This window comes from Oenanthe melanoleuca, chromosome 15 (genome assembly GCF_029582105.1).
Source record: "Oenanthe melanoleuca isolate GR-GAL-2019-014 chromosome 15, OMel1.0, whole genome shotgun sequence".
NCBI lineage: Eukaryota > Metazoa > Chordata > Aves > Passeriformes > Muscicapidae > Oenanthe > Oenanthe melanoleuca.
The window spans coordinates 3,165,759-3,179,850 of NC_079349.1; the positions used below are offsets into that span (position 1 = coordinate 3,165,759).

The following is a 14,092-nucleotide window of genomic DNA, read 5'->3' on the forward strand; positions in this document are numbered from 1 at the left end:
TTACAGTCATTCCAAAAGGCAGAAGTCAAGGCATTATAAATCCTATGTAATCAAACATGAAGAAGCAGCAAGTCTTGTTCCAGCTTCATTCTTGGTACTGCTCAAGGGCAAAAAAGAGCTCACAGTTTTATTTTTTTGTCATAAAGCAGGGTTTAGTTTTGAGTAGAAGTTTTTTTAAGTACCTTTAAAATATTAATTTTCAAACTAAAGCTCAAAGTAGGTCACTTTCTTTGTTTTCTTTATTTTAGTCTTATCAAACAAAACCAGAGAGATACACATTATCTGTCTCATCCTCCATCCATTCAGAAATCCAACCAGATTAGACTGGATCAGGTTGGATCCAATCTAACATTGTAAAATCTCAATTTACAGAAGCCCTGACTTTTTTGCTCATGTCTTTACTGCACTCACAGTCCTGTCTGGCATGTTCTGAGTTGTCAGCTAAACCCTTTCATGTCCTTTTTTCAGATCTTGAAGAAAGACAATAGAACCAATGCTCCACCATCTGATGGGGCTCCAGTATCCATAGCTGAGGTGAGGACAAATTTCTTGGTGTGCAGTATCATATAAACAATTGTAATATAGAGTTTTACAAACTATGAATTCAAATTCTAACTGTAAACTACTGCTGAATGTTTTTAAAGTCTAAACAAAATTATATTTTATAGTATGGAAGAGAACCACAGTAATGACAGGTTCAGAAATAAGCCATTCCTTCAGTCATAGATTCAGTTTCAAATGCTCCATAAATTGAAGGCAGAACCTTTCTTGAAATACTTTTAGGTATTTCATTTTGTTTCTTGTTTAGTCCTGTTGTAAACTGGCCTCATCTGCCTTCAAGGAGAAACAGTGCTCTAATCATGTAATGTAACAAACAATATGTTAAGCCAGATATTAACCTTAAATCTCATCTGCATTCAGGTATTGAGAGCTCAGGCAAGGCTTACAACATTCTATGAAGCTTTTGGACTAGAGAAATTCAGGTTTGTTTGTTTGTTTAAGATTTCAGTAAATTTAATTGTGGTTGTTAAGCCTGTACCACTGAATTTAAAATTATCTTAGTTTTTTAATATTAATTCATTAAACTTCAAGCTCTTCCTTCTCTGCCTTCAGTTTCCCATCCTGTGCTGTGTAGAAGGGAGAATGCAGAGAGGTTGAGTCATCCTATATGTGGAAAAACAAATTATCTGTTGCACATCCACTTAAATAGTTGGGGGGGGGGGGTTTGTTCAATATGCGTAGGAGGGATTGTGATTTTATACAAACACAAAGTACCACTCCTGGTGGTACAAACTAGGAGTTTGTTGTTTATACAAACACAAAGTTTGTATCAACAACAGCAACTCTTTTTGTTTCTTACAACATACAGCACTAGGTAGAAAAGTTTTGAAGTTGTCCCTACAATTTCTTTGTAAATGACTTTTAACAGAAATTCTCTTCCCCCTCTCACTTTTAGTGGCATTGCTTGGACAGAATTCCTGAATAATGAGGACATGTTCAAGATTATTGTTTTTCAGCTGGAAAAAGGAAATTTGGCTTGTGCACAGTACCTCTGGCTTAGGCATCAGGTGAGGTGGCACAGACATCTCTGGGATTTATGAAGGGATTAAATCTCTTCAGTTTTCCAGCCTCTTTCACAAGGGCTGTTACAAAACAGCTCCTCAGAGAAGCAAAGGTCCCTGGCAGAATCTCATCAGTTACCACAATGATTACCTGTTCACCTGCATGCTTAGGAAGCTGAACTTCTTATTGATTTAGGAACAAACTGGTATTTCTGATGCCAGAATTCATATTTCTAAGTCATGGCAATTTGATTTATTCTGCAGTGCTTGTAATTTTCCATTCACTTTCTTGCAAGCACAGCTCTCAGAATTTTTAAGTGAATGTTTGCTGCCTACCTTAAAATCCTTTAAAAATTATCACTCAAACTCCTTACTCTCAATGTCACATTTAAGATAGTGTGAGTGTGCTGTTATTTTATTTTTTAGTGCAGCACTTTCAGTTCCATATCTGCTGTTTTCTCAATAGGACAGAACTATAGAACAAGTCTGAAAGTAATAGAACAGTGTGATTTGTAAAGAAATTCCTTCAATTAGGTCTTTTTTTTAAGAAGATCAAACTCTAGTTTTACTGAGCAGAGCTATTTATTTAATTTCTGTCTATGACTACTGAGATTTTCTCTTTGTATTTGTGAAATTTACTGTCTCTTCATATTGGTGCAACAGCTTTACAGAGTGTCAGATGAACATATACTCCATGGATCTGTAATTGTTCTGGTTTAATATTTTAGGCTGATTTTGAAAACAGCTTTGATGAGAAAATGCTGAAGGATTTGTTCAATGCCATCCATTTCCCTGCTCCTTTGAAGGAACTTTGTGTGTGGCTTAAAAATTTTGTGATCCCCTTCTCAAGAAGGGTTGTGCCAGATGGACAGGTGAGACTGACTTAAGAACTGTAAATTGTAATTTTCTCAGATTAAGATGATTTTACTGTCAGACCTCCAGACTTCTGAATGTTAGGAACTTGTTCCTCTGTCTTTGAAATGGATTCTTTTCCCTAGCATTTACATTTGAAATTATATCTTTTGAAAGAAGTTTCTAATGGAAAACTTTGCTTTGATAGATAGCATAACTCATAACTGTATTTTTTTCCCCAGAAAATATTAGCAAAGTGGCTGGAACAAGCTGCTCGAAACCTTGAATTAACTGACAAGGTAAATCACACTGAGAAACTTGGCATAGCTTATATTTCTACATGTGTAATATAGTTTGCTAATATCAGTTATTTTGGACAGGCAAACTGGCCTGAAAATGGACTCCAGGTGGCAGAGATTTTTTTTACAAGTAAAAATCAAGGTGAACTGGGAGTGACAGCTTTTGGCAAGTGGACTCCTTTGGTAAGAAATGCAACAAATAAAAGAATTAGCTACTAAGGCTTCAAAGAGATTATTCTGTATGCTAGAGCTGAGTGAATGATAATTAGGTCACAGGTGGGTTTGGTGAAGATTGACTTAATTCCATGAAGGGAAAAAACTAAGTTCCAATTTTCTTGTATTTAAAGATTTTTAAAAAGTTGATGACAGCCTCTTAACAGTCTTGTCTCCTAACATTTCACTTCTCAACTCTGTTTCAGAGGTGTGGTGACTGTGAAGAGATACAGAGGTTAAAGAAGCTGGTAAATGATTTACAAGAATTGAGAAATCTCTACAGAAAATACAACTGCAGGCTGGCATTCTGTGATTTTGAAAAGGTAACCCTGCAGACACTTGGAAAAGTGCTTTTCAGTTCCTTCTGAAAAGGAGAGGAATCTTAAAACATGTGATTTAAAGTCAGACAAAAGAGGAATCCTGATGGATGTTGGTATAAAATTGTGGAAATGTATAAATTTCCATTCATGAATTGTTAAGACTATTTGTTAAGTTGTGTTACAAATTCTCTTTCAACTCAGGTTATAAATATAAGATACTGTCAGAAGATGTGGCTCAAACCCCATGGTTTGCAGGTTATTGCAGATCATCTACTGTGGAACAAGGATTGGCAACAGGGACATTAGAAGTGCAGCTGAACAAGAAAAGCTTTGTAAATGAAAGGGTTTTTTGAGCTAAAGAGGGATTCTTGCTCTGGAATCTTTCAGTTGATTTCAGTGGCCTCTAGATGTTGGATTATGTATCAGAGATGTCAATGGCCTTGCACTGACATGTGTGATGTTCTAACTTGGCCTTTTCCCACTTTCTGCCCAGGAAAATGCAACCACTATTGTGTTTCGCATGCTTGATAAAATTTTGGCACCAGAGCTTGTCCCATCCATTTTGGAGAAGTTTATAAAACCCTACCTGTGTGAACACAACCTACAAAAAGATGAGCTTCTTCTACAGTATGTCAAGGTATCCATATTTTCTTCCTTTTGAAGACAGCTATTCCAACATCAGGAAATAGAAACCGAGTCTGATGAACATTTGAATTTACAACTGAATTTTAGATTAATCCTGTTCATGTCAAGTAACTTACTGACAATTACTATTTCAATTATGAAACAATACCTTAATGCCCAGAGAACTTTACATTTTTGTTCATTTTACAAGATAATCCTATCTTTTCTGCTTTCACATGTTCTAATCACCTTTATCAAAACACAGGACTTGCTGGAGCGTTGTCGGACACGATCTATTTCAGTGTTTCAAACTGCCTGGGAGGCCAAGGCAGTGGCTGTCATTGGCTGCATCTCTGACACTGATGTAAGTAGGTTTTATGAAAGGCATCAAGTGGCTCCAACACATCAGTTCAGAGCAAAATTATTTTTACATAATCCTCTGAGTACATTTTTAAGGAGTGCTACGAGGAGAAAATAGTGTATTGTCTTCTTATTCTATTTTAGTCATTTCCCCTGTGATGTTTTTTGAGGATATGTTTGTAGTTGTGATGTCATCACATGGAAGATTCACCAATTATAATATGTATGCAACCACAGTCTCATAAATGACTGCAGGCATTTTCTAATTTTGACACATCATATGGTGACAATAAATGCCCTTTAGGCAAGTGCAGATTGGGCAAGGAAATAAAATACTTGCCTAAAGGGATCAGTCACACCTGAACAATACTTCACAGAACTACTTTGAAACTTATTTTGGAGAGAGAACTGTTTGTGTTCCTTTTGCAGCTGAAATTTGATGCAGTCCTGCAGATAATGCATGGAGCTGTGGTGCCATGGAGTGCAGCAGTGGAGCAACTGGTCAAACAGCACCTGGAAATGAATCATGTCAAGTAAGCAGCATCCACAGGCTACCCTTGGCTGGGGAAATTCTGTGTGTCTGATGTGGTGGGATGATTAAATCCTGCAGCTGGGGGTAGCAAAGGAATTAATGATGGTTGAATTTGTGCCCAGAGTGAAGTTACTGCAGGAAAGTTACCGACTGATGGAGATGAAGAAACTTTTGAGAGCCTATGGGATAAGAGACACCAATCTTTTAAAGGACAGGCAGATGATAATGGTAAGTTACCAAGACTAGATTTCTCCAGAAGTCACAGTGAACAGCACTTGGTGATTTTTTTTTACCATTTGGTTTGGTTTCTTTTAACATCTCCCCTTCATTAGGAGAAAACATGAGTATTTCTGGAGAAGTTCTTCGATATCCTGAGGAACCAGACAAATATTCAGAGTTCCCAGGCTAATTTCTCCCAATTACACTTCAGCTTTTGCTAAGCTACACTAGCTTTTCTCTAGATCAGAGTTTTAGGCTTCCAGTAACTTGCTTGATACAAATCAAATAATTCCACTGGTAAAGTAGTGTGTATAAACTAATTCCTTTGTTATCCTGTACATCAACAAACTAAAGTCCATTTCTGTTTTTATCTTACAGTGGCTTGTGAGATACATTCTCAAACAAGATACCCCTACTTGTTTGGAGGATGCCTTGAAAATTGTGGAAGCCTACATGCTGCCCACAGGGGAAGTCTACTACCTGAGGATGATGGACCTGATTGACAAAGAAAGGGTAGGAAATACTTGATCCTGGGATCTACAGACCCTGAGGCCTCTTGATAAAACAGGGGCAAAGTGTATTGCTGAAATCTTATAAGCAGTTTGCATACTTATTTTAAATTCAAATTATTAATTGGACACCTAACTGCCTATGTTTAGCATTGAAAATGAGTTCTTTGTCAGAGCTTTATCCTTCTTTTGTGGCAGAATAGGGTGAAAGTTATGGCCTGCAATACACCAGATGAGTTTGGAATTAAAGTCTACCCATTTCCATGTATTGTTTTTACTTACCCTCATGGCCATTGTGCAGCCATAGCATCAGAACAAGAATGGACACATAACTCAGCTCTTCCAAAAGCAAATGCCCTTTCATTTTGATTATTTCTGTTCTAATTTTGTTTGTTTCTTTTTTTCCCTTCAGGGAGAAGAATCTCTGGCTTTGTTAAAATCTCTGCCTCTTGCTAAGGCTGAGGAAGTTGCAGAGAGATTGACTCTTGGGGGAAGACTGGTATTACAGAACAAAGCAGATGATCCTGAAGAGGTATCAAAGCTTTTCACACCACAAAGTGTGGACACAAGTTATTCTGGAAAGGGAGAGGTGTGGATATTTCCTGTGAGAGCTAACAGGCTGTGGAGTAAACACATACTACTCCTATAAAATATTTGCTGTAATAAAAATATTTACTGTTTCTAGAAAGGATTAATATATAAAATTACTTACTGTTCATTTGCTTTTCAACTGGTTGTGCAAGATTAAATTGTTGCTTAAGAAGTCTGTGGAATGTTGCACTGTACTGTAAGAGCTGAAGCCCAAGTCTGTTCTGGCAACGTTTTAACAAAAAAATGCAAATCTCTTTCTTTCCTGCAGCAAAACCCACAAATATTTATGACTAAGACACTGGTGGATGTCCTTAAATTCTGGTTCAGGACTCAAAAAGGTAAAGGTACAACTTCAACATCTTATATCTTCTTTATGTAAATGGAATCCAAATATAATTGTTTTTGTCCTCCAACAGACAATCCCATAAAGAAATATGAATGTGGAGAAAACCTAAAGATGTTTGAAACACTTGCTACCCTGCAGGTGGGTATTTTTGTTTTAAATCCCTTTTGATTTACTGTAGTTACTCCAATTGTTCTTATTACATGTTTCAAATTAAAAATTAATTGTTTTTATGACATGCATGCAGAGGTTGTTTTTATTATTGATTTCAAAATTGATTCTAAGGCATCTAGTCTGGGGAAGTTCCCAATTAGAAATCAGTTGTCTACTTAAACAAAATATTAAATATTCTCACTAATGACATAATTGCTAATATTTCAAAGAGTTCATGATAGAGTGCTAGATAGAGTAAGAATTTATTAAGATCTCAGGACAGTAGGTAAAAAAAAAAATAAAGGAGGTTACATGCATACAAATATATAACTTTTTATTTGTTGCAGGAGTATTTTATCTTTCTCTCAGATAAAGAATACAGGAACCCTTCACTGATATCTGCACTTCTTGAGGATTACATCAGCTCTTATGAACGTGTCAGATCTGCATCCAGGTCTAGAAATGTGCAAGCAGTGAATTGTAATTCAGAAGGTGGCAGGGCCAAAACCCCTCCCACTGAATCCAGGTTGTACAGACTGGCTTTGCTCCTGCAAGTCTCAAAGCATGAGCTGGGAGAAAAACTGGCCTTGAGGGCCCTGGATGATGGAAAAGTGGAAGTGGCTGTCAATATATGCAGGTAAAACTGCAGAGCTTTTCAAGGTCATCACTTTCAATGGGCTTTTCTGAGCTATTTCTGCCACTTTTTTGAATTATGTAGAGCAAAGGAAAAGGGGTTTTTGTTTTGGTAAATAATTGAGACAGAATTAAGTAAAAGCCCTAAGGACTGCTGTCTTTTTATTTTTAACATCCTTTTCTTTGTCAACAGGGAGTTCTGTGAAAATAGCTGGGGTGAAAATACAGGGAAGCTGCTGTTTGCAGTGTGTCAGAGGCTTTGCCACATGCTGGGAGCTGATGTTCCCATGATCACTCCTGATGGGATGGATCTTCCAGCAGTGATCCATGAGCTGGCTGGCCAAGCAGCCACACTGTGCAGTCCAGGTAATTCCTGTTCCCATTTTCACTTGTGTTCATGTTGGGAGCCCAGCTCTCCAACCAGTGTTCAATAAACCTGAAAACCAAGTGAATTTCTAGATCTGCATCTGTGAAAATAGGTGCTTTTTCCTTTTAATAGGACAGATGAACCTTCCATTCCTGCTAATGATCTCAGTATTTTTGCAGATTTAGTGTTGGATTGTCTGGAACTGTGTAAATATGCTTCACTTGCCAAGGAAATTCATGGACAGTGCCAAATGGACAGCTATGAATTTACAGCAGAGGTATTTTCTGTGCTGTTCACTCTATGTATTATTTTCTCTCTCATTTCTCCAGCACTGTTTAATCAACAAGCTAACACCAACAAAAAAAAATCCACAAATAAAAATTTCCTAGAATCTGTGTGTTCTTCAGCTTAAAGAATAAACTGATTTGAGTCCTAAAAGCAGTGCAGCTGTGGGACAAGCACAAGTAGAATTCTCCACTTAAATTTCAGCATAATAAATCCTGCTGAAAATAGTGATTTTTATCAACCAGCTCCTGCCAGGACTGGCAGAGAGCTGTCTTGAAACTATGGCAGGGAGGGTTTGGTTTTTAAATGAATGTATTATGTAAAAGCTTTCCCAAGAGTTCTGTAAAACTTTAAGATGATCAAGTTCTTGAATATCAGCTTTGTTTTCTGTTTAGGTCAAGCAGTGCTTTAGGCTGCTTGAAATGAATGGGCTCTTACAGCTGGAGTGGAGTAGAGCAGAGTGGCTGGGCTTGTTTATCCACAAAATGTTATTTTTCTAGAAAATGGTCCATTTGCAAAATGTTTGCTTATAATATTTGGCCAAGAATATTTATGGAAGCCTCCATTAAATTGAATAAGAGTGCATTTTTGCTTTACAACTAAACAACTGCAACATGAGAGGCAAATGTGGCTACTCTAGGTAGGAAATGGATTTATTGCCACTGGCCATTTAACAGAATTACTACTTTCAAATAGAACATCATGTTCTATTCCTGTATTCCAAAACAGAAACCTGCTAGTGGACTCGTTAGCTCTGCCTTTTATTGTGTGTATTTCTGACCATTTCTTACTTAGGCAACATCTGGAGGAGATAAAGATCCTTATGAAGAGTGGACTAATGATGATTTCTTTAAAGAAGATGGGATAGTCCTGGATCCTCGGACATCTCTTCCAGTTGCATATGAACTCATTTCTGCTGTTCTGCCTATTTGTGGTAAGCTCTCCTCAACATTAAAACAATAAAAAAAAAAAATCTATGTTTCTTTTTGATTTTTATCTAGAAATAGAAATAATTCAGCCTGTATGTGGAAATTATCACCTCAGAAATCTCAGACAAACTCACAGTAGAAATACCCATCCGGGAGTATAAAATGGAAAGATGATTTTGGGTTTGGTTCTTATTTTCACAGTTTAATGTTGACTGTCTCATCCAAGGGATTTACATACAAAGTAGTTACTGAAAACTGTTGGATTCCTTTGTGAGTCTGAAAGATATTCCCTGCTAGAAAATAAATTCTGAGCAGGCACAGTTAAAAATAGCAGCAGATGGCTCTTAGGATTCACATATCTCTATTTTGTCCTGTCCTGTGGTATTTTTAGGGCTCTCCCAGACTTGCTGATGTTACTGAGCTCCTGGCATGCTGCTGATAAGCATTTTCTGTCTTTCAGAGGACAAGCTGTACCCCCTGGAGTCTCAAAGCCTGGCACACAGAACATTCTTGGAAGGTATCACACACTGCTTGGGTAGGAAAGGACCTTCAAAAATCACCCAGTTCCAGGGGCATGAGGGCAGATCCAGCACAGTGAAAGTCTGAACAAACCACTGGAAAATATGAGGTTTAAATTCACCCTACACAAGCATGACTGGCTCATAGGGGTGTCATGTACAGCCATGATTTAGGGGTGGTTTGGTTCAGCACAGAAGTCACCAGGTTGGGTGGCAATTCCCACCATGGGATTTTTCAGCATCTCAGAATCTGTACTTGAGGAAGTTCTACCACTGTCAGTGAAGATCATCAAGGCCTATCCAAGAAGACAACTTCTGGTCAAGAATTTGTGTTCTTGACCAAAATGGGAATCTGTATTGAATTAAAAGCCCTGAGAATTTTAGATTTTAGAGGGAACTAAGGCAAATCCTGACTCATAACTTTAATGAAGAAAAAGACAAGGTGCTCTGATATTAACTCCAAGAACAATATGCTTCCTAATTTCTTTCTGGGGTTGTTTTTGAACTATTTCACAGGACACAACTTCCTGCTGCCTGTTGGATCTCCCTTCTCTGCAGCAGTGCAGAACCTGCTGGAGTGCAGCCAGTTCCAGCTGGCCCTGCAGCTCACAGTCTGGGGCTGTGGCTCCTGCCTCCAGCACAGCATTTTAACCACCTTGGATCTGGCCCTGAGGGAAAAGGTGACTTGTAGCATGTTTAGAGTGGTTTTCTAAGGACTTGGGAGGCAGGGGAAAGGATCTCACCATGACCTTTTATTAGCACCTTGATTATCAAGCAAACTTGAATCAGTTTCTAAAAGGAGCTGGTAGTTTCTTCCCTGTTTTTCATGGCCCTCTCTCTTTGCAAGGTGTGCTCAGACCTGAGCTTTTATTCCTGGTCTTCCTGCAGAGACTAGAGTGAGAGTTAATAATGGTCTACTCAGTTCTTTCATGTTGTTTTACCATTGTTTAGTATGGGAAAAGTCACAAGTAGAATATTCAAGATACATTCCTCAATTCAAAAGCTCTCAGAAAAGAGCTTTTTCTATGTAGAAGAAATCTTTGTAAGGCCTTAAATAAACCTGAAAATACAATTACTATAGCACCTCCTACTATACTGTAAATGACAAGAAGTTGAAGATTTAGAATTTCTTTTTAATTAGGTGCTGCTTTCTTCATAACAGCCACAGGACAGCAACCTGCTCCTCACTGAAACCAGAAGCTTCCTCAGAGCTATGAAGGAAAGGAGCAGTTCAGTAATCAGGACCTCAGTCCTGAACTTACTACACAAGGTAAGAGTCCCCTGGAAAGGCTGAGGGAGCCACTTCTGTGGCTTTTCCTGCGTTGCACTTGATACAAAGAGACCTATTGAAGAAATGAAATAAGTTCTTAAAGTTTACCATTTTTTTCTCCCAAACCACAGGTGTTCAACTCCCGTGTCATTGATCAGAACCTGGCCCTGGGCTATTGCACCATTTTGCCCAAGGAAGAGATGTTCAATAAGCTGTGGGAGATCATAAACAATTCATGGCAGAATTACAGAAAAGTTTTGGTAAATTCCCAAGGCCTTGAGTTTCTTCAGCAAACAGAGAAAGTTTAAGAGATCCTTCAATTAGGGCCCTGGGAGAGGAGCTGCTTCTGTACCACAGTGGGAAGTTGCTGTCAATATTAATGTGATTTTCAACCTCATCATGACTTATTTCCAAAGCTTGAAATTATTTATTTCAGGTCCCATCATAATTTAGATCTATGTTATATTTTGGATGAGTTGTACTCTGGCAGGAATTCTCAAGAATGGAATGAGTGAATACATCTATGAAAATATAAATAAGGAAATGGGGAGGGAGAGTAATGTAAATTCTGAGAAAATGGCTAAAAAACACTTTCTACAATGTTAGGAAAATATTTTAGAGAAAGTAAATTTTAAAGCAGCTTTGAGCTGCCAGCTCAGGGGGTGAGGTAGTCCTGACACCTTCTCTGAGGTTTGTTTTCATTTTACACAGTTGTGTGATCATTTATTAATTGTTTAAAGTTCCTTTAAGGATTTAGACCTCAAGATTCCTGATTTTCTGATTATTTATGAGACTTGTATTCACTTCCCTTCTCCTTCCTTCTAGGCAGTAGCTCTGGTGGGAGCAGAGCTTGCTGACAGATATGGTGAAGCAGAAGAAGTGAGGAAATTCCAGGAAATGGTTATTGATGCAGAATGGGGAATCCAGCTTGGTAAATTTGGTGTAAGTTTTTATTTACTTGTTTTAGGGTTTTATTAACTAATCAGTTAATAATAGCAATATCATTTGAGATGTGTGTGAGTTTTTAGACATTTTCCATTCAAATGTAAGCAAATTTCAGGTTTTGTTTTGGATTTTTCCTTCTGCTTTTCTGCATAAGTAAACATCAGGAATGGAAATTTAAGTTCTTAAGTATTATTTAGCAAGGGGCATAATCAACAAATCCACTGCTTTTTCCTGCTCTGAAAGTGTCTGGATTGAAATTAAAAGGTGTCAAAGTTTCACTTATAAGGAATTAGCCTTTATATTGTCTATAAGACTCTCTTAAGATGAATGTGTTTTTATCTGCAGATTTCTTTTGAGACTGTGTTTAGACAGCCACCAGTAAGGAAGAAAGAGCTCATAAGAGTGCTGGTACAAAACCCAGAAGTAGACACAGGTCTCATCCTGAATTACTGCAGGTACTGATTCCATTCAATCTATTGCTGTAAAAACAACCATGGCCACTGAATCTATTTTGCTTTAAATAAATCCTAATTAATAGAAAATGCAAACTGCACTTTAAAAAAAAAAGTGCTGTTCAGAATACATCCTGCCCTTGGATTAATTTATTCATAAGGGAAGAAACTCCTTGATGAAACCAAAGCTCACAGAGAAAATCATATTCTGTTTTTTCCTAGCACTTTCATGCTGGACAGTGATGCTGCACTGCAGCTTTGCATTGAAACCCTTCTGCTCCAGAACTCAAACACAAATGATGTTGAAGATGACTCTGCAGAAAGCAGTGAGAGGCAACCTCATTCCACATTACTGGCTAGAGCACTACAAATAATTCCTCTGCTGAACAGCACCAAAGACCTGGTCATGAGCCTCAGTGGAATATTGTACAAGGTAAAAAAAAAATTAAAAATAAAGACAAAACAGAAAGACAACACAGCCACATTCCTGGAATCTACATTTAATAATTGCTGCGTGTCACCTGATTGACAGATGAATAATTCCACAGAAAAAGGTTGTGTTTTTTCCAAGTTTTCTTAAAGCTTGTAAATGTTAAGTTTTAGTTTTCTGCTTCTCTACAAAAGAAATTGCAGCCACATATCTGATGTTCTTAAAAGAGAGGCAGGAGTGTTTCATCCCCACTTGCCTTAAAAACTAACCAGCCAGAAAATCAAACAAAAAAGTAATTTCTAAGTACACTGGAAAAGTACTAAATTAAAAATAGGTGGGAGCTAAAAATTATATATTGGGGGTGTTTTTGTTCCTTGAGGTTTGATTTTGTGTTTTGGAGGTTTGGGTTTTTGTAGGGTGAGTTTTTTGGGTTTGGAGGGTTTGTTTATTTTGTTTTCAGCACTTATTGTCTGGTCTTTCTGCAAAATCCTGATGCCTTTTTTTAGGATTTAATAATTTTAGAGAATTATGTCATGATGCTTATAACAACATAACACTGAAGGAACAGTAATTGGTTTTAAAATTGGGAAAAAATCAACACACTTGTATGTTTTTATAAGACAAATCATGTAAGATCTTCTAAAACAGATTATTATTTTGAACAGCTGGATCCTTATGACTATGAAACCCTGGAAATTGTCCTGAAAGTGATCCAAAGTGCTGATGAGAAGAACACCAGCATCCAGCTGAGCCAGGTGTGTCCAGATGTGTGACCTTGCTAATGGCACCTCAATTCTGCTTTGTCTATTTATTGATGGAGCTATCCAGCATGTTGAAATTAAATTAATTATTCCATGTACACATCTTTCCCTTGGAAAATAACATTTTAAAAGTGATTTCTCACCAATTTATATCTTCTTATTTGTTTTCTTTGTTTTTTTTTTTTTCCCTAGGCTTTGAGCCTCCTCAAACATCTGAAATCTTACACAAGGATTTCTGCACCAGTGGACCAAGAGCACCAATATGTTTTGGAGCAGATGATTCCCTTGTCTCCAGCTGCTCACACCAGGCTGCCCTTTCACCTGCTATTCTTCAGGACTTCCCACAGTTTCTGGAACATTATATGTAAGTTCAGGATCTCAAATTCCCTTTCTTTGCTATCTCTGACCTTCACTTTATGTTGTATATTAACTGTAATTTTTCATTAATGCAGTTTTCACCCCAGCTAATTCTGAAAGCACTTCTTGTGCTCCCAGATTTTTGCCCACAGGAGCTAAGATGATAAATACAGTGCAGGGTTTGTCCTCAAATTCTTTCCTAGGACCTCTAAAAAGTATCCACATATCCCACATCCCAGCCCAGTGGGGATAATTTGGATCAGATCCTTTCTCTCCCAATGGAGGTCCCCATCCACCAATAAACTACAAGTGCTTAATTTCACAGAGGGAGCTGCCAGTGAATTGTGAGACTCTCACAGGCAACTTTTTCTTTTCAGCTGCAGAGCTCAGTGAGGAAACCTTCCCAACCCTTCTGCTGATTTCCAAACTAATGAAGGTAAAGTAACAGCTTGAAGGAATTAATTTAAATATTTTTCACTCACACCCCAAAAAAAGAAGTTCCCATCTTTCTTTTGCATGATGTTTGCCTCACTGTAGAAGCTCTGACAACTCTTAATCTACTTCACTA

At 37.7% G+C, this 14,092-nt stretch overlaps 1 protein-coding gene across 1 annotated transcript in view; it reads left to right on the forward strand.

Moving 5' to 3' along the window:
* Positions 1-14,092, forward strand: part of KNTC1 (kinetochore associated 1) — a 30,119-nt gene that overhangs the window by 6,559 nt on the left and 9,468 nt on the right. Inside the window, exons 18-46 of the mRNA XM_056504679.1 lie at positions 469-534; positions 922-983; positions 1,457-1,568; positions 2,291-2,434; positions 2,657-2,713; positions 2,795-2,896; positions 3,133-3,249; positions 3,740-3,883; positions 4,136-4,234; positions 4,660-4,763; positions 4,885-4,990; positions 5,360-5,494; positions 5,903-6,022; positions 6,350-6,419; positions 6,498-6,565; positions 6,925-7,214; positions 7,404-7,576; positions 7,757-7,854; positions 8,658-8,796; positions 9,252-9,308; positions 9,826-9,989; positions 10,472-10,579; positions 10,711-10,839; positions 11,405-11,521; positions 11,870-11,979; positions 12,199-12,409; positions 13,072-13,161; positions 13,360-13,531; positions 13,902-13,960. Coding sequence (XP_056360654.1) covers positions 469-534; positions 922-983; positions 1,457-1,568; positions 2,291-2,434; positions 2,657-2,713; positions 2,795-2,896; positions 3,133-3,249; positions 3,740-3,883; positions 4,136-4,234; positions 4,660-4,763; positions 4,885-4,990; positions 5,360-5,494; positions 5,903-6,022; positions 6,350-6,419; positions 6,498-6,565; positions 6,925-7,214; positions 7,404-7,576; positions 7,757-7,854; positions 8,658-8,796; positions 9,252-9,308; positions 9,826-9,989; positions 10,472-10,579; positions 10,711-10,839; positions 11,405-11,521; positions 11,870-11,979; positions 12,199-12,409; positions 13,072-13,161; positions 13,360-13,531; positions 13,902-13,960 — 3,423 coding nt within the window. The remainder of the gene's footprint in view (positions 1-468; positions 535-921; positions 984-1,456; positions 1,569-2,290; positions 2,435-2,656; positions 2,714-2,794; positions 2,897-3,132; positions 3,250-3,739; positions 3,884-4,135; positions 4,235-4,659; positions 4,764-4,884; positions 4,991-5,359; positions 5,495-5,902; positions 6,023-6,349; positions 6,420-6,497; positions 6,566-6,924; positions 7,215-7,403; positions 7,577-7,756; positions 7,855-8,657; positions 8,797-9,251; positions 9,309-9,825; positions 9,990-10,471; positions 10,580-10,710; positions 10,840-11,404; positions 11,522-11,869; positions 11,980-12,198; positions 12,410-13,071; positions 13,162-13,359; positions 13,532-13,901; positions 13,961-14,092) is intronic.